The sequence below is a fragment of the Procambarus clarkii genome, chromosome 85 (genome assembly GCF_040958095.1).
Source record: "Procambarus clarkii isolate CNS0578487 chromosome 85, FALCON_Pclarkii_2.0, whole genome shotgun sequence".
NCBI lineage: Eukaryota > Metazoa > Arthropoda > Malacostraca > Decapoda > Cambaridae > Procambarus > Procambarus clarkii.
The window spans coordinates 12,051,659-12,072,838 of record NC_091234.1 but is presented as its reverse complement, the minus strand read 5'-3'; the positions used below and the strand labels follow the sequence as shown (position 1 = coordinate 12,072,838).

The window sequence follows — 21,180 nt, the reverse complement described above, 5'->3', positions numbered from 1 at the left end:
CAATACCACCCACAGGATGGGTATGGGGCTCCAACCACCCATAGAATGGGTATGGGGCTCCAACCACAAATAAAATGGGTATAGGGTCCAATAACACCCATTGGATGTTTAAGGCGTCCATTGCCGCGCGTCGAGCTCGAAAACCGCAGCATTCATCTCAGAACCATGCCTATTTCACACAGATTCCTTAATAAACGTAAGAGTTTTATATGTCACAAGAAAGATAGAAATATAAGCTTCATTCTAAATACCTTACCATGGGCATATTTAAATTTAAACCGAAGATACGTGTACTTTTATAATAGCCGAGCTTTAACCCCGGACAGATTGATCGACCGAGCAACTCTCTCTCAGAACAATGTTTATTTCACGTGAATTCGTTAATAAACATACATGTTTTATATGTCTCAAGAAAGGCAGACATATAAGCTTCACTTTAAACACTTTACCATAGACATATTTAAAGTTCTAATGAAGATACATGTATTTTAAAAATTACGGAGCTCCCACCCCGTACAGACTGAACGACAGAGCAACTCTCTCTCAGATCAATGTTTATTTCACGTAAATTCGTTAATAAACACAAATGTTTTATATGTCTTAAGCAAGATAGAAATAAGAGCTTCATTTTCAATACATTACAATAGACATATTTATAGCTTAAGTGAAGATACATATGTTTTTATAGTAGCGCTCAGTAGCTTGTCGGGCATGGAGTGCAGACGCCTACGCACTTGCCGATATATTGTATAATTATCAAAGATACGCTAATAAAGCCTAAAATCTTATATGCCTCCAGAAAGACCGAGATATGAACATTATTATGATTTCACCAAATGAAATATATCATGTTCGAGAACAAAGATATATCAATTTTAAATTAAGTTTCGTCTCTTGCTCGGGCGAGAGAGAGGGAACGACTCTCGCCCCATCTATTGGAGATTCTGTCCACTAAAGACCCAAAGCTACTCAAACCCTCCTAGCATTATTTAAGTAATGAAGTAATATGGTATATTTACTATAATGTGGGTGCTGAATGCAGAACATGAGAAGACATATTTACTCCAAACTAATATAATTTCATTATGAAATAAGTAAATAAGTAGCATCAAAGGAATTCGACGGTCCAAGCGTCAATGTTGTGGAACGACTTATCCAAGATATATCGTTGTTTGGAAAGTGTTTGTTGGCATATCCAGTTGTCGCACTTCTCTGCACAAATTATCACAAATTTAAATTATAATGTTAACAAGTAGAATACGTATTTTTAATAAAATCTAACATAGCTAGCCAGAAAACATTTAACATTTATTAAAAAAATATATGTTTGGAAGTTAAATCGACTTCATAGGACAATAGTGTTGTTATATATACTCGTTATTCGTTGACATGCGTTCGCTACTTAAACTACCTTGTACTGTACTTATGTGAAATCTCCCATGTCTCTTCGCTCATCTCACCGAACCCTACAGGCTCTGTGATATATTGCTTAATTAATTGAGATTCACAAATAAAGCTTATAATTGTATATGTTATCAAAAAGGCAGAGCTTATTTTAGTTCATTTATTATGCACCCCATACCCATCCTATGGGCGATAGTGGAGTGCTACAGAGGCGCATAATGGGCTCAGGGACTGAGCCCCACAATTCATATAGCCAAGGAAGTTATAATCTTGATAAGCTAGTTACAAAAGTCAATGCACATTGTCACATCAACAATGGGCTCGAGACCGACCACAAGTACAGTTTCTAATTTAAGCAACTGACATATATGGAGGGCTAGTGTCACAATTGATTTGTTTATCCTACACATAACCCCCTCTCCCCCATCCAATGGGCAGCGGTGGATAGGTTACAATCAAGTCGTTTTTTGCGTTTTATTCAGAGATTAGATCTTATTGGGTGAGGAAAGATATTCATATTTTAAAGAAGGCTTCTTGGCTGATGCTCTCCATTGATGGAAAATATACAACCTTTTGAAAATCAATGTTAGTTTGATCTAGATATTGTAATTAACGAAAGTATTTATGTCATCTGAAAGGTAGAAATATAGGCTACATCTAAAATCCTTTGTCATAAATATAACTGAAGTGAAAACGAAGATATATGCGTTTTGATAGTTACTTGATGGCTAGCTCTGAGAGTGTGAAGCCCTGCACACCAGCCAATAAATTGTATAATTAGTTTCCATATATTTTAATTAATCTTAAAAATCTATATGTCAGAAGAAAGGAAGATGTAGCCGTTAATGTGACAACATTTAAAAATATATATATCTTAAGTTAAATAAATAATATCACCTTATCGCCGGTGTCCGGACACATAAAAATTACCTAGGTATCAGTATCCAGCCAGGCGGGGATCACAGGCTGCACAATACTGATAAATTATGTAATGCACTACTTGTGGTCCATCTCGAACCCATTTATGATGTGACGACTTATAGTGAATTTTGTAACTAGCTCATCAAGATTGTAACTTGCTTAGCTAAATGATTTGTGGGGTTCGGTCCATTCATTTTCTTTCTTTATTATGCACCCCATAATACACATCCCGTGGGCGGTGGTGTAAAGGATTACAGAGGCACATAATCGGTTCAGGAACTGAACCCTCTAGTTCGTTTAGCTAAGCAAATAACAATCTTTTGACGCTAGTTACAAAATTATTAATGTACACATACTTATGCATACATGTACATATTCATACGTATACATATATACATACACATACATATTTAATCACCACCACAAATACACACATCAGTAATCTTTTGTGTCACAAGTGATTCAACAAGAGGCTCACAACAGTCACTATACAAGGCACTTTACATTTATGGTGAGTCACACAGTTACTAGTCTTGCTGCACACCCACCCAACTGGGCGGCAGCTTTACAGTCATGTGCTCCACACCCACCCAACTGGGCGGCAGCTTTACAGTCATGTGCTCCACACCCACCCAACTGGGCGGCAGCTTTACAGTCATGTGGTCCACACCCACCCAACTGGGCGGCAGCTTTACAGTCATGTGCTCCACACCCACCCAACTGGGCGGCAGCTTTACAGTCATGTGTTCCACACCCACCCAACTGGGCGGCAGCTTTACAGTCATGTGCTCCACACCCACCCAACTGGGCGGCAGCTTTACAGTCATGTGTATGCATTACCTACAGTAAGCAAATTTTGGATACTTCGCTAAGATTTCGGGCAGCACATCATTATGAATGAAGTACTTACACATTTCATGGACACTATTGATGTTGTTATCTTTAAATTCCGCTATTTTTTCACATTCCATTATATAATGACTCAAAGTATGCGAATAGTTCTGCTGACAGAGTTTACATTTAGTCAAATCTAGATCATCAGATGTTACAAACTTCCAGAGGTACTTGTAGCCGAGCCTAAACCTAGCAGTGGTAACATCTAGAAGTCTGCTAACATTATTGGATGACCCATAGACGAGCGATTCATCAAAGTTTATACAATATTGTGAAATTGAGAGTCAGTGTAGTAACATAAATTGGTAAATAATAAATATTGTAAGTTAAGAATCTGATGCATGTGTGTGTTGGGGGGGGGGCGGGGGTTATACCCTTGGTAAGCGAGAGTGGAAAGGTCATTATGAGATATGCTGAATGTTGTCAATATACCATCTGAATACGCTTCACTTTGCGTTAATCATTGGACGTCCTAATGATTAAGGTCCCCAAAAGGACTTAATCAGACCTCAGTGGATAATTTTACTCTCTCTCTCAGAGCATCCCCTTATGTGTTGTATGTGGGTGCTGAAGTTCAGTCTCTTGTCTATGTATAGGTGAAGGAACTTTCCATAATTGTTATTGCTAATGTTTACTTGTAATACTGGGTATACATCCGGTGTTCTTACCCTCGACCGCGGCGAGGGTAAGCCGTGGCCGTATGGTCTGAAACCCACAAATATTTACAATGGGGGGTGGGGGGGGGGGGATAACATTTCCTCTTCAAGCACGCGCACACAAATGAACTATGTTACTTAACTGGAAGCACTCGTACAACATAATTTACACGATTTCTCAGGATAATTATACTTCTTACCAGCATATATACAGTATAGTACCTAGGAGGTTCTCTTCAATGATATCTAAGATAATTAAAAGAACCCAAGCAAACCACTGTGGAAATGTGCAGGACAAACATACCAATTGTGACACTAGCTCTCCACTTATGGCATTTGCTTAATTTAGAAACTGTATTTGTGGTCGATCTCGAACCCATTTTGTTGATGTGACGATGTGTTATGAATTTTGTGGCTAGCTCCTCAAGATTGTAACTTGCTTAGATAAATAAATTGTGTGTTCAGTCCCTGAACCCATTATGTGATAAATTAACTATACTAAAAACTATAGTCTGGCGACGAAGCCAGACTGCATAATGTAAATAGGGATTAACCAGAAAAAGATATAGGTGAAGAATAACATCAGGTAACTGCGTTAATTACAATATTAGATCAAACTAACATTGATTTTCAAAAGGTTGTAGATTTTCCATCAATGGAGAGCATCAGCCAAGAAGCCTTCTTTAAAATATGAATATCTTTCCTCACCCAATAAGATCTAATCTCTGAATAAAACGCAAAAAACGACTTGATTGTAACCTATCCACCGCTGCCCATTGGATGGGGGAGAGGGGGTTATGTGTAGGATAAACAAATCAATTGTGACACTAGCCCTCCATATATGTCAGTTGCTTAAATTAGAAACTGTACTTGTGGTCGGTCTCGAGCCCATTGTTTATGTGACAATGTGCATTGACTTTTGTAACTAGCTTATCAAGATTATAACTTCCTTGGCTATATGAATTGTGGGGCTCAGTCCCTGAGCCCATTATGCGCCTCTGTAACACTCCACTATCGCCCATAGGATGGGTATGGGGTGCATAATAAATGAACTAAAATAAGCTCTGCCTTTTTGATAACATATACAATTATAAGCTTTATTTGTGAATCTCAATTTATTAAGCAATATATCACAGAGCCTGTAGGGTTCGGTGAGATGAGCGAAGAGACATGGGAGATTTCACATAAGTACAGTACATGGTAGTTTAAGTAGCGAACGCATGTCAACGAATAACGAGTATATATAACAACACTATTGTCCTATGAAGTCGATTTAACTTCCAAACATATATTTTTTTAATAAATGTTAAATGTTTTCTGGCTAGCAATGTTAGATTTTATTAAAAATACGTATTCTACTTGTTAACATTATAATTTAAATTTGTGATAATTTGTGCAGAGAAGTGCGACAACTGGATATGCCAACAAACACTTTCCAAACAACGATATATCTTGGATAAGTCGTTCCACAACATTGACGCTTGGACCGTCGACTTCCTTTGATGTTACTTATAATTTCATTATGAAATAAGTAAATATTAGTTTGGAGTAAATATATGTTTTCTCATGTTCTGCATTCAGCACCCACATTATAGTAAATATACCATATTACTTCATTACTTAAATAATGCTAGTAGGGTTTGAGTAGCTTTGGGTCTTTAGTGGACAGAATCTCCAAAAGATGGGGCGAGAGTCGCTCCCTCTCTCTCGCCCGAGCAAGAGACGAAACTTAATTTAAAATTGATATATCTTTGTTCTCGAACATGATATATTTCATTTGGTGAAATCATAATAATGTTCATATCTCGGTCTTTCTGGAGGCATATAAGATTTTAGGCTTTATTAGCGTATCTTTGATAATTATACAATATATCGGCAAGTGCGTAGGCGTCTGCACTCCATGCCCGACAAGCTACTGAGCGCTACTATAAAAACATATGTATCTTCACTTGAGCTATAAATATGTCTATTGTAATGTATTGAAAATGAAGCTCTTATTTCTATCTTGCTTAAGACATATAAAACATTTGTGTTTATTAACGAATTTACGTGAAATAAACATTGATCTGAGAGAGAGTTGCTCTGTCGTTCAGTCTGTACGGGGTGGGAGCTCCGTAATTTTTAAAATACATGTATCTTCATTAGAACTTTAAATATGTCTATGGTAAAGTGTTTAAAGTGAAGCTTATATGTCTGCCTTTCTTGAGACATATAAAACATATATGTTTATTAACGAATTCACGTGAAATAAACATTGTTCTGAGAGAGAGTTGCTCGGTCGATCAATCTGTCCGGGGTTAAAGCTCGGCTATTATAAAAGTACACGTATCTTCGCTTTAAATTTAAATATGCCCATGGTAAGGTATTTAGAATGAAGCTTATATTTCTTTCTTGTGACATATAAAACTCTTACGTTTATTAAGGAATCTGTGTGAAATAGGCATGGTTCTGAGATGAATGCTGCGGTTTTCGAGCTCGACGCGCGGCAATGGACGCCTTAAACATCCAGTGGGTGTTATTGGACCCTATACCCATTTTATTTGTGGTTGGAGCCCCATACCCATTCTATGGGTGGTTGGAGCCCCATACCCATCCTGTGGGTTGTAGTGGACGCCATACTCATCCTGTGGGTGGTATTGGACCCCATACCCTTCCTGTGGGTGGATGTGATCCCCATACTCATCCTGTGGGTGGATGTGACCCTCATACCCATCCTGTGGGTGGTATTGGACCCCTTTCCCACCTAACAGGCGGTAGGTGACAATATACCCATCCTAGCTATAGTTGGTATAGTAGACACAATACCGTCCTGTTTGCAGTAGTTTACCCCATAGACATTCAAATGTAACATCGTTTTCTGTTAGCGTTCCTACAAAACATTCTTTAAAGATTTTTAAAGCCAAACTATGGTATATAATATTGATTGGTGAAGCACTGTTATTCTATGTAATAATTTATAGTGCTTATTATAATTTACTAAGAACAACTAATATTTCTCAAAACAAAACTACGAGCCTTCAATAGGATATAGCTGATCTGTAATATTATAAGAGCATGGACAACAGTAGGTAAATTTCACAACCCATGTGGGACCTGAAAACTACAATTTTCCTTATAATTGAACCAATCACGAATATTCTGCTATCTATGTTGACGGACGGGTACTGTGACACGTAAATTGGTACGTGAGGAAGAGTTTGGGCCTTGGTAAAAAAAGTAACTGGGAATATATCACATATTTACTAATTCATATTCAACATATTGACTTTAAGCATTAAGTCATATATGTGCTGTCTTGTGTGAGAACGGGTTGGGTGGTGGTGACCATGGGGGGGGGGAGGTGTGTGGTGGTGGTGACCGTGGGGGGAAGGTGTGTGGTGGTGGTGGTGACCGTGGGGGGGAGGTGTGTGGTGGTAGTGGTGGTGGTGGTGACCGTGGGGGGGAGGTGTGTGGTGGTGGTGGTGGTGGTGGTGACCGTGGGGGGGAGGTGTGTGATGGTGGTGACCGTGGGGGGGAGGTGTGTGGTGGTGGTGACCTTGGGGGGGAGGTGTGTGGTGGTGGTGGTGACCGTGGGAGGGGGGAGGGGGAGGTGTGTGGTGGTGGTGACCTTGGGGGGAGGTGTGTGGTGGTGGTGGTGACCGTGGGAGGGGGGAGGGGGAGGTGTGTGGTGGTGGTGACCGTGGGGGGGGGGAGGTGTGTGGTGGTGGTGGTGACCGTGGGAGGGGGAGGTGTGTGGTGGTGGTGACCGTGGGGGGGAGGTGTGTGATGGTGGTGACCGTGGGGGGAGGTGTGTGGTGGTGGTGGTGACCGTGGGGGGAGGTGTGTGGTGGTGGTGGTGACCGTGGGGGGAGGGAGGTGTGTGGTGGTGGTGACCGTGGGGGAGAGGTGTGTGGTGGTGGTGACCGTGGGGGAGAGGTGTGTGGTGGTGGTGACCGTGGGGGAGAGGTGTGTGGTGGTGGTGACCGTGGTGGGGGGGGGGAGGTGTGTGGTGGTGGTGACCGTGGGGGGGAGGTGTGTGGTGGTGACCGTGGGGGTAGGTGTGTGGTGGTGGTGGTGACCGTGGGGGGGAGGTGTGTGGTGGTGACCGTGGTGGGGAGGTGTGTGGTGGTGGTGACCGTGGGGGGAGGTGTGTGGTGGTGGTGACCGTGGTGGGGAGGTGTGTGGTGGTGGTGACCGTGGTGGGGAGGTGTGTGGTGGTGGTGACCGTGGTGGGGAGGTGTGTGGTGGTGGTGACCGTGGGGGGGAGGTGTGTGGTGGTGGTGACCGTGGGGGGGAGGTGTGTGGTGGTGGTGACCGTGGGGGGGAGGTGTGTGGTGGTGGTGACCGTGGGGGGGAGGTGTGTGGTGGTGGTGACCGTGGAGGGAGGTGTGTGGTGGTGGTGACCGTGGAGGGAGGTGTGTGGTGGTGGTGACCGTGGAGGGAGGTGTGTGGTGGTGGTGACCGTGGGGGGGGAGGTGTGTGGTGGTGACCGTGGGGGGGAGGTGTGTTATGGTGGTGGTGACCGTGGGGGGGGGAGGTGTGTGGTGGTGGTGGTGGTGACCGTGGGGGGGGAGGTGTGTGGTGGTGGTGACCGTGGGGGGGAGGTGTTTGGTGGTGGTGACCGTGGGGGGGAGGTGTGTGGTGGTGGTGGTGACCGTGGGGGGGAGGTGTGTGGTGGTGACCGTAGGGGGGAGGTGTGTGGTGGTGGTGGTGACCGTGGTGGGGAGGTGTGTGGTGGTGGTGGTGACCGTGGGGGGGGAGGTGTGTGGTGGTGACCGTGGGGGGGGAGGTGTGTGGTGGTGGTGGTGACCGTGGGGGGGGAGGTGTGTGGTGGTGGTGACCGTGGGGGGGAGGTGTGTAGTGGTGGTGACCGTGGGGGGGGGAGGTGTGTGGTGGTGACCGTGGAGGGGAGGTGTGTGGTGGTTGTGACCGTGGGGAAGTGTGTGGCAGAGGGCGTGGGGAAGTGTGTGGCAGAGGGCGTGGGGAAGTGTGTGGCAGAGGGCGTGGGGAAGTGTGTGGCAGAGGGCGTGGGGAAGTGTGTGGCAGAGGGCGTGGGGAAGTGTGTGGCAGAGGGCGTGGGGAAGTGTATGGCAGAGGGCGTGGGGAAGTGTGTGGCAGAGGGCGTGGGGAAGTGTGTGGCAGAGGGCGTGGGGGAGGTGTATGTCAGGGTGGGTGAAAGTTTAGGTAAATTTCAGAGTTCCGTTTTTTCGTAAAATTTAGTCAAATCCTGATTCTGAAAATATGTTCATCTGAGTTTGTTAAGGATTTCCCAGTTTCATCTGCGGTCGTAAGGAATTCATATGGGGTGAAGTCCAGAGCAAAAATCGTCGCTATAGTCCTAAAGAGTTCTTATTAGGAAAATTAAACTCTACGGACTTGTGTTTCTGTATTGAAAATGTTCATCAGACGTGTGTTCGTGTACCTGGCTCTATTCGTTAATAAGTGTAGTCTCGCTAGTAGTAGCTCAAGTTTACCCCAATATAAAACAGTCACATTTATGATGAAGTAAGAAAATAAAACCGAGTTACCGAGTTCTAGCTCCCGTCCTCCTCCTCGTCCTTAGTTGACTCTCGTTGATTGGCTATTCGCTGAAATTTAAGACGACTGTATTTTCCGACGTGGTAAATAAGATCAAGGTAATTACCGAGCTCCAGCGCTTGTCCTCCACCTTAGTTCATTCGTTCAACTTCGTTAGTATCTACCCAAATCATCTAAAATTCAAATCTGCTGTATTTCAGATGCTGTAAAATATCGAAGCAACTACCGATTTCCTGTCCCTCACCTTAGTTTGCTCCTGTAACTTCGTTAGTGTCTAACCAAATCCCCTCAGATTTAAAATATATCAGATCTAGTAATATAAGATAATGGAGTTATCGAGTTCCAGCTCCTGTCATCCACCTTAGTTCTCACGTCTATCTTCGTTAATAGCTATCCAAATTCCCGGAAATTTAACGCCGCTGCATTTGGTACTTAGCAAAATAGATCAAAGCATTTACCGAGCTCCAACTCCTGTCCTCCGCCTTGGTTCAATGTTCATCAAACTTAGTTATTTCAGAACATCAGACCGGCTCCCACCTATTACTGTTATCAAAGTAAACATTACCTCTCCTTCAACACACTTCTTTACTTAACTGTGTAAATAAACACCCGCCAGGTAATTATCACACGGGCATACACACCCTGCCTCCCCCCCCCACTGTGCCCATCCTCTTCCTTATCTGTTCCCTCACCTCCCCAGCTCTTTCCCCTCCCTCCCTCACCTCCCCAGCTCTTTCCCCTCCCTCCCTCACCTCCCCAGCTCTTCCCCCTCCCTCCCTCCCTCCCTCCCTCACCTCCCCAGCTCTTCCATCCCCTCCCTCCCCAGCTCTTCCCCCTCCCTCCCTCACCTCCCCAGCTCTTCCCCCTCCCTCCCTCCCTCCCTCCCTCACCTCCCCAGCTCTTCCCCCTCCCTCACCTCCCCAGCTCTTCCCCCTCCCTCCCTCCCTCCCTCACCTCCCCAGCTCTTCCCCCTCCCTCCCTCCCTCCCTCACCTCCCCAGCTCTTCCCCCTCCCTTCCTCCCTCCCCTCCCCAGCTCTTCCCCCTCCCTCCCTCCCCTCCCCAGCTCTTCCCCTCCCTCCCTCCCTCCCTCCCCAGCTCTTCCCCCTCCCTCCCTCCCTCCCTCACCTCCCCAGCTCTTCCCCCTCCCTCCCTCCCTCACCTCCCCAGCTCTTCCCCCTCCCTCCCTCCCTCACCTCCCCAGCTCTTCCCCCTCCCTCCCTCCCTCACCTCCCCAGCTCTTCCCCCTCCCTCCCTCCCTCACCTCCCCAGCTCTTCCCCCTCCCTCCCTCCCTCACCTCCCCAGCTCTTCCCCCCTCCCTCCCTCCCTCACCTCTCCAGCTCTTCCCCCTCCCTCCCTCCCTCACCTCCCCAGCTCTTCCCCCTCCCTCCCTCCCTCACCTCCCCAGCTCTTCCCCCTCCCTCCCTCCCTCACCTCCCCAGCTCTTCCCCCTCCCTCCCTCACCTCCCCAGCTCTTCCCCCTCCCTCCCTCCCTCACCTCCCCAGCTCTTCCCCCTCCCTCCCCTCCCCTCCCCAGCTCTTTCCCCTCCCTCCCTCCCTCCTTCACCTCCCTAGCTCTTCCTCCTCCCTCACCTCCCCAGCTCTCTCTCCTCCTTCACCTCCCCAGCTCTTCCTCCTCCCTCACTTCCCCAGCTCTCTTCCTCCACCCTCACCTCCCCAGCTCTCTCTCTCCTCCCTCACCTCCCCAGCTCTCTCTCTCCTCCCTCACCTCCCCAGCTCTCTCTCTCCTCCCTCACCTCCCCAGCTCTCTCTCTCCTCCCTCACCTCCCCAGCTCTCTCTCTGCTCCCTCACCTCCCCAGCTCTCTCTCTCCTCCCCAGCTCTCTCTCCCCTGCCTCACCTCCCCACCTCTTCCCCCTCCCTCCCTCCCTCGCCTCCCCAGCTCTTCCCCCTCCCTCACCTCCCCACCTCTTCCCCCTCCCTCCCTCGCCTCCCCAGCTCTTCCCCCTCCCTCACCTCCCCACCTCTTCCCCCCCTCCCTCCCTCGCCTCCCCAGCTCTTCCCCCTCCCTCACCTCCCCAGCTCTTCCCCCCCCCCTCCCTCACCTCCCCAGCTCTCTCCCCTCCCTCACCTCACCAGCTCTTCCCCCTCCCTCGCCTCCATATCCTCCCTTTAATCATCATGTTACGAACCCTTCATAACCGGGTTCTTTTAAACTTTATGATCCTTCTCAAGGTCAGTGGTCCCTAACCTTGTGGATATGTAGTGTAATGTTTAGGGGAATAAATGAAATTATACTTAAAATTAATCATTCCTATTATCTACAAATACCATCATATACAATCTTCTAAAGAGGCCGTCCCGCGCATCACTAGCCCTCACGCGAGCTATCTTCAAAGCTGACGGACACTATGTACACTCTAAAGAGGTCTTCAGCACACCAGTAGCCCTCACACCAGCTGGTGACGTCTTCAAGCGCCCCACTAGCTCACTCGCTAGAACACCCAGTTATTATTATCTGTGATAATAATAACTCTCACAAAACATGACTAAGTAACTAATTTACCTTTTACTTAACAAAAACCGTTTATTAATTATTCTGTTAAAAACTGTATTCGCTTATCCGCTTTAACTTGAACTAATCTCTGATCAACAATTCATTATCCTACCTATCCTGAGTTACCTCAGCTAACCTATCCTAATGTAATTTACATATTCCAACTTGCATATCCTCACCTACATGATAGAACTTACACAACCTATCGTACCTGACATAACTTACCCATCCTAACTTGGTCTAACTTACATAACTTAATAATGTAACTTACCTATCTTGATTTATTTGTATTAGCCTATCCTAATGCCACTTAACTAACCTAATTTACCTCATGTAACACCCATCCTGACCTGACCTAACTTATTATCATAACTTACCTAACCTCTCCTACCTAATATAACTTACATAACCTAGCCTACCTAATGTACCTTACCTTGTCATGACCTAACATAACTTGCACAACATAATTTACTTATCCCCCCCTTACCTAGCCAAACTTACCTGATGTAACTTACTTAACCTAATATACCTTATCTGTCCTGACATATCCTAACTTAGACAACTTGCCAAAATAACTGACTTACATAACTCACCTAACATAACTTATTTAAAGCATCATCTTATTCTCTCTGAAACATCAACTCTTCATTTATTTACCCAAACAACACTCATTTACATTTCAATTACACTCACAAACTTATACAAACTTGCACCAATATGCAAAACTTAACCGAATACTCAGTTCATTCACTTACACAAACAAACACAGACTGGCACATGCACACTTACTGTTTGTTCATTAACATACTCTCGTTCTCAAACTTGCACTAAATTCATAAACTTAGTCAAAACAAGTAAATACATTTATGTACTAACACAAATCATATGCACTCTTAGACAGTCTAGCACAACTCTCTCAAAGACTTAGTCACTTTGAGAAACTCTTACACATTACTAGTTTCAGAACGTTATATAAAACGCATATCCAACTAATTTATCTTAGCTGATTCTTATTACTTTTATTCTTGGTAAAGTGTTGTTTAAGCATTCCTCTCTTACAGAGTAAAATACCTTAACCTTCCCCAACCAATCCTGACTCAAACCTAACACACCCCACCTAACCTTTACTTATTTATATTTCCTCATACTTTCCATATAATATATAGGAATGTATTTTTACCACATCTAGTCTTTACATATATTCTTAATACATTAAACATCTTATCATATGTATGTATGTTTTTCTTCAGGACATTCAAGTTTATCAATCTGTGTTTCAAATACATTTGTTTAATTTCATAGGATTTTTTGTTATATATAGGGATTGGTTCGTTCTCAAGAGGCTTGTATTAAAGATGGGATGTTTTGTCATTTTATATGATATTTGTTAAAGAATGGGTATTTAAGCATTTCAAATGTGTGTTTATTAAAGATATGTGTAAGTGTTTCAAAGGATTTTGTTAAAGATGGGTGTTTGGTCATTTCAAGGGGTCTTTATTAAGGATAGGGTATTTAAGCATTATCAATAGTTATTTGTTAAAGATGGGGTATTTCGTGCATTTCATGATGTTTTGTTAAAGATAGGTGTTTCATGCATTTTCAAGGTATTTATTATATATAGGCATTTGTTCAGTTCAAGGAATATTTGTTAGTGAAGTGAGTTTAAGCTATTTGTACATTTTTTTACTTAAAGTTCATGAAGTCTCTCATAAGTTGTATTTATTGTCTTTGATATAATTTGTTCTTATTCTTTGACCATTAACCAAACCTTTCAGATGTAATTTTTTGTATTTGACATATTTTTGTTCTTATTTTTGTTTTTTCACCTCACCTTATCTTGAGGTTATCTTGAGATGATTTCTCGGCTTTTTAGTGTCCCCGCGGTCCGGTCCTCGACCAGGCCTCCACCCCCAAGAAGCACCTGTGACAGCTGACTAACACCTAGGTACCTATTTTACTGCTAGGTAACAGGGGCATAGGGTGAAAGAAACTCTGCCCAATGTTTCTCACCGGCGCCTGGGATCGAACCCAGGACCACAGGATCACCAGTCCAGCATGCTGTCCGCTCGGCTCCGACGTTAGATATATAGTTTATTTGTTTTGTTTTGTTTATTGTGTTGGACATATTTGTGGTATATATTATCCATAAGTATGCTGTTTCTGAGTCAAAGGGTGTTTAATCTTTTGACAGTTACTTGCTTGGTGAGGAGAAGACAAGACAGTGTATGTTGTAGAGAACTTAGTGTTATGGCGAGGAAGATGTCGATTAATTATTGTATGCCATGTGTATTATTTAGTTCAGATTCCAAGTTTATATTGTGAAGTGTATTTATAAGGTTGTATATCGTTGTTTTGCTGTGAAGTCTGAAGGTTAATTTGTCTATTTCAAGTGGGGCTTACCCATTTACATGCTTGCTATAACGAAGGTATGATAGTTTGAAGTATTGTTGCAAACTTAGCTTTCTTATCCCATATAACAAAAAAGAAAAGGTACTAGTAATATTGTACACATAATAGATCGTTACCTGATTTCAGTATCTACCAAATTAAATTCGACACCACCTAACCTAAAATAGTGCAACCTAACGATGTTTACAGTTTTAAATTAGGAAAAGCACTCTCTACTAATTAGCAACCTACGATATGCTAGTATTGCCTTGAGAGATCCTCATCGTATTGACTTAAGACTGATAGTACTTGTATGATGAAGTCCACTACAGGGGACAAGTCCACTAAGGCCTCACAATAGCCCGTTAGCTGAATTTTAAACAACATCGGTAGGATCATAAATCTAAGGTTTATTTATTATGCTCCCCTATAGTTGATACTGAGCAGTGTAACCCAGTGACAACCATTTGTGTTTCTGATTTTTATTATAAGATGTTTTATGAAGGGACTATGATCTGAACATATTTAGTTAATGTTCGTTATCGGCAGATTCGGTCATCAATGGGATACAATTTCATGGGCGTGCAGGCGCAGTTACCTACTAAGGTATCTGTTGGATGTCAGCTGAAGGTCGGGATACGAATCGCCAACAAAGGTTGGGCGGCGCCAATCAATTATCGGTCAGCTATGGTAAGCAAAACTATCAACAGGCTATTTCTATTTAATTCTTTCATTGCAGACCTGTTTCCAACACAAGTACCACTGTGCTCTACCTTCCCTTCATATCTGAACCCATAACTCTCACTAATACCCTTCATCCTCTTGACATAATGCTCTCCTTTAGACAAACTAACTTTTCGTAGTAATCTGGTTTACACTGCTCCTCCTGTTTCTAATGCTGCTGGTGTCTACTCTAATTCCTGTTCGTCTTGTCCTCTCCAATACTAAGGGGAAACTGGCCATACACTTAATGACAGACTTAAGGAACACAAAAGAAGTGTTAAGTCTGCAGACACCAACAATGCTCTCTTCTGTCATGTGAGGGATTATAATCATCCTATTGATTGGTCTTCTAAAAAAAATTCCTGCCTCTGCTCTACACAGACGCCGTCTTGTCGACTGGGCTCTGATACACAACCTACCCAACCTGAACCTTAGTCCTGGCTTTTTTGCTGTTGATTCTTCCCTTTCACAGTAAGCTCTTCCTATTCTTTTTCCCTTTCCCTTTCTTCCTTTCCCTGTCTCTTCCCTTAAATGTCTCAACAATCTTAACTAACGTGATCTTACTTAATGTCAGAATTAGCATTATAGTTTATAGTTTTATATATATAAAAGTACACTTGAGAGGATGTGCAGTGATTTAATATATATTCAAAGACTTAAGGGTGCCGAGTGGTGTCTGGAGGCTAGAGTTTGTTATTGTTCTAAAAGCTGATTTGTGTTAAATAATTAAAGAATGCAAATGAGTTTGGGTACTAGAACCCCAGGTAGATATACCATAATTGATATAATGATATGAGAGAGTAATACCAGGGCAGGGCGAGGTACATAATATCTGATCTTGGAACGAATGCCATCTGTTTTAGAAACTTTTTTAGCTATATTTTGAATGAGGTGCTGGAAATTCAGCTTGTTATCAATGAGAACACCAAGGAATTTACCATTACTTTGTTACTTATTAGGATATTGTTTATTCTTAGATTATTAATTTGAGTAGAGGACTTATAAAATTACATTTCCTTTGGTAATATCAAATGTTAAGTAAGAGTTTGTTAGCAGTTAGCTAAAGTTAGACTTTATTTAGTTCAGTATTCAACGTGTCCTTCAGAAATAAGAGGGTTAGAACTGGAGAAAATGAAGGTTATGTAATCAGCAAATAAAACTGGCTTGAGATGTTGAGAGTCATTTGGAAGTTCATTAATGTAGATGAGAGAGGAGAGGGTCAAGTACGTTGCCCTGTGGAACACAATGTTGATGGGTAGGGTGGGAGAATTTAAATCATTCACAGAAACATACTGGAGCCTGTGACTAAGGTACGACTGAAGGTATTGGAGGGAGTTAACTCTGACTCCATAATGATGTAATTTAAGAAGCAGGTTATTGTAGCTAACAGTGTCAAAAGCCTTACATAGGTCAACAAATAATCCATCAAGAAACTCCTTTTTGTCAAGATCTGCATGTATCAAGTAAATCATACTAATTGCTGCAACGTTGGTGTGTTTTTTGGGTTTGAATCCATATTGGCAAGACCTAAGTGTATTGTGTTTAGCTAGATAAGACTAAAGCTGCTTGTAGATTAGCTTCTCAAATATTTTAGACAAGGATGGCAGGATTTATATTGGTCTGTAATTGTTAACATCAGTGAGATCACTTTTATGGACTGTGGTTAGTCATGCTATTTTTGAATATCAGGAAAGGTTTGAAGTTCAAATGATTTGTTGTAAAGCGATGTAATGGCTGAAGCTAAATATCTAGAGGTTTTTTTGTAAATTAGAGTTGGTATCTCAGCAAGGGCACTTTACTGTTTAAAGAGAAAGTAAGTAATTATCAAAAGAAGGCACCAAACCGGGAAGGTTATGTAGCACCATCAAATGTGCGGAATAATCAGAGGGCGCTATATATTACCAAGGATGCCAGTACGATATCAAAAGTATCCGAGTCACCAAGAATTCTATTGAGGGACAGGTGACCGCGAGGGGCGGTCGGAAAGCAAGACACACGCTCGTCCTGGAAGTCAGGACATTCAAGAAGGACATGCACGACCGTAAGAGGGACAATGCAATTAGGACAATAAGGAGCTAGGCAGCGCGCCATCAAGTGACCATGGGTTAAGCGAGTATGGCAAATACGCAACCTCACCAGAGCTGTTTCCCATCGCCGGTTACGGTGGTAGGAGGGCGGCCACGAGGAAACACAACACTTAAGAGTACGTAGTTTGTTACCAGTAACAGACGACCAAGAACCCTGCCAACGGGTAAGGACTGAGGAATGGATAACCAGGTAAAAGTCGGAATATCGAATACTTTACAAGAGATGGGACAAGAGCGGACAGCTTCCTTGGTGGCAGCATCCGCACGCTCATTTAAAGACATCAATATGGCTGGGAACCCAACAAAACTCAACCGACTTAAATTTATTGTGAACAAGAAACAGCCAATGCTGGATCTCAACTACTGGATGAACCGGATTAAAGGACCCGAGAGCCATGAGTGCACTACGAGAGTCTACAACAACTACAAAGGAAGACTGACAACGAGAAAGCAGGAGACGAAGAACAGAGAATGGCATAAAGCTCCGCTGTAAAGATGCTAGTCTCCGGAGGTAAGCGACACAAGTGCGATCAGGAAAAACAACAGAGTAGCCAACACCATCCGCAGACTTAGACCCATCGGTGAAGAGAGAAACGGAGCGGGAGTGAGAAGAAAAATGCTCAAGGAAAAGGCATTTTAGAACCGTAGGAGGGGTAAAAACTTTAGTGATGCGAGTCAAGGAAGTACAAAACTGCGGAAGGAGGACTCCACGGGGGCAAAGAAGGAACACCACGAGGAGAAACATTAGAAATACAAACGGAAAGCGAATCCTGTAAGCGAGATAACCGGACAGAAAGAGGGAGGTGGTGAAGAGGAACAGGAACCGCAGGAGGGGTAAAAGTTATAGCACGACAGAGGTAAGAGGAAGGATGTTGTTAGGTCTGCGCAAAATAGCGAAGACAGTAGCGATCACGGCGGTCCTGGAGAGACAGGAAGCCAGTGTCAACATACAAGCTAAGGATGGGAGTCGAATGAAAGGCATCAGAACTGAGGCGCAACCCAGTATGGTGCAAGGCATCAAGATAGCGAAGAGTAGAAGGAGAAGCAGATGAGTAAGCAGGGCAACCATAATCGAGCTTAGAGAGGACTAGAGAGGAATGTAAAGCAAGGAGAGTGCGCCTATCCGCTCCCCAAGAAGTATGAGACAATACCCGAAGGAGGGTAAGGGCCTTAGAGCACTCAACACAGAGGTAAGAGATATGGGGAGACCAAGACAAACGAGTGTCAAGGAATAACCGCAAAAGCTTTGCGGAATCTTTGTACTCAATGGGATGACCATAAAGTGACAAAGAGGGACAAAGAACAACCCGTTTTCGAGTAAGTCATTGCACAAGTCTTAGTAGTAGAGAACTAAGCCATGATCAGTGGCCCAAGACGACACGGCATCAATCACAAGTTGAAGCGGCGTTGAAGGAGAGGCGAATCATCACCCTGACAGCAAGAACATAAGAACATAAGAACAAAGGTAACTGCAGAAGGCCTATTGGCCCATTCGAGGCAGCTCCTATTCTATAACCACCCAGTCCCACTCATATACTTGTCCAACCCGCGCTTGAAACAATCGAGGGACCCCACCTCCACCACGTTACGCGGCAATTGGTTCCACAAATCAACAACCCTGTTACTGAACCAGTATTTACCCAAGTCTTTCCTAAATCTAAACTTATCCAATTTATACCCATTATTTCGTGTTCTGTCCTGTGTTGATACTTTTAATACCCTATTAATATCCCCCTTGTTATGTCCATTCACCCACTTGTAAACCTCTATCAAAGGTCAAGATCATCTAGCAAAGGTCAAGATCATCGACATAGAGAGCGGAGAAGACGCCTGAAGGAAGAGAAGAAAGAAGACCATTGAAGGCAACCAGAAAGAGAGTAGTACTCAGTACACTACCCTGGGGCACACCTTCGTATTGCTGAAAAGTGGCAGAGAGCGGTACCAAGGCGCACCCGAAAGGAACGACGAGATAGGTGTGGGATATCTGGGGCTTGACTCAATTATTTAATTAATGAAATTAATAACGAAGGACCACCCACTTTTAAGAAAAGAGGGAAACTAACAAAAAGTGATCATTAGAAACACAAGGAAGAACCAGTGTCTATGGATAAATATTAGAAAGAATAATCACTTAAATAGATAATGGACTGTATGGTTAATTAACTAAAGTCAGAGCCTCAAACACCTACATTGGGGGAGTTTTGCTAGAACTTCATATACATCTCGGAACTTGTGTGGTTCGTGCACCAGTTCATTGTTGAATAAAGAATATTGTGACCAAATTATTATATAATCAATAGGTAAATACAAATAGAAAATATTAATGATTGTTAAAATTAGAGAATCATCTAAGTAAACACATCCATCTCCACACATGACAAGCATTCAATGTGATAATATCATGGATATATAGAATAACTTGGAGCAATTAAATGTGTACAAAAAGTCTTAGCTTTAAGATGATTTCTATGACATCGTTTGTGACTCGTCCTTGTGATCTCAGGATCTCCACATAGAAGCTCTTAGAGGTGAATAACACGAATGTAGTTAACGGCTCGTTGACTCTTCACATACGAGCTGTAATTTAAAGTATATTACGTAGCATTGAACTAGGCTACTTAATTCTCAATATTAATGAAATAGAAAATAAAGATTAGTGCGGTACTAACATTGGATTTTTAGTCGTCTTACGATGTAACGACAGACTGCCCACGAAATATACAATCTCTAATGATGCATCAAGAAAGAAATATATACTTATCGGCGAGTGCAGTATATGCCGAAGTCTGCCGGTATCGCATCTCAATCTCAAACTTCCACAATGTTATACACGTGGTTGAGAGTTTGGCTTGAATATCGACGCGTTATTATTTGACCGAGCACTGTAGATCACGTAGAAGAATAATTATTCGTTCTAAGCTGAGTATCAGTGTAATTCTTGCTGATAATCCCAACGTCACATGTCTCAGACTCTGACGCCACGACTTTCCCGTCCAAAAACGTATGCTCTCATTGCTCACTCCGCAACACGAGCTTGCCACACACACAATGGCGTCTCTCTCCCTCCTCAACCCGCGTCCACCACAAATTATTTATCACGAATAATACTATTTCGTGCAATTGTGGTTGAAATACTTTAATAAAGACTGGGTTGTGATTCTAGGGATTTAAATATTATTGCTTTCTCGTCTTATGGTGGTAAACGAGAAATGGAGAAGATTTTAGTTTTCTCCATGGCATTCACGCGTGATAGAAAAACTTACTTGATAACAATTGTAACTAAAAACTCTCCATTTAGAATTATTTGGGAGTTATGTTATCCATAAATAATTATCACACGGAATACTGATGATTTTAGAGAACCACATTCAATTCTCTAACACACTGGCAATAAATGTGTTTAACTAGATATAAGCTGACGCAATACTGGCGCTTGGTTTCGTAAGAATTCCAGCATCCATATGTAGATATAATGGTTAGTTTGTGAGAACATTACTGTTAGTAAGTTTTAGTGACTAATGTAGTTAGTATCTAATAATACTGATTTATTATAATACAATAGTATTGTATTAGTGTTGGAAATTTCCAACAAGAGGAAGCTGCGGAGAAAGAGAGGGAGATGACCACGAAAGCCAAAAGAATGAAGCTGGGATAGAATATGATATTGCCAAGTGGTGTCGTAAGTCTTTTCCAGGTCAAAAAGGACGGCAACAATGGAGGTCTTAGCAGCAAAAGCAGTATGAATATAGACCAAGTTCACCAGGACATCTGTCGTGCTGCGGCACTTGCAGAAACCAAATTGAGAAGGGGAGAGGAGGTGATGGTGTTTCAGGAACCACATCAGACAAACGTTAACCATACGTTCAAAGAGTTTGCAGACACCACTTGTGAGGGCAATAGGGCGAAAGTTCTTAGGGGATTTTCCCCAGAGACCCTGGTTTGCGAACATAGAGAACAACAGCATTGAGCCAGTGTCGTGACGCTGAACCCCGGTTCATTCCGAACACAGCGATTACACAACACATAACACCTTGCCTCAGCAACCGTTACTACCACCGTGTACTCCTACACACA

The 21,180-nt window shown here is 43.1% G+C and overlaps 1 protein-coding gene across 1 annotated transcript in view; it reads left to right on the top strand.

Moving 5' to 3' along the window:
- LOC138358689 (uncharacterized) overlaps window positions 1-21,180 on the top strand; it is a 59,437-nt gene that overhangs the window by 12,107 nt on the left and 26,150 nt on the right. Inside the window, exon 2 of the mRNA XM_069316844.1 lies at window positions 14,846-14,986. Coding sequence (XP_069172945.1) covers window positions 14,846-14,986 — 141 coding nt within the window. The remainder of the gene's footprint in view (window positions 1-14,845; window positions 14,987-21,180) is intronic.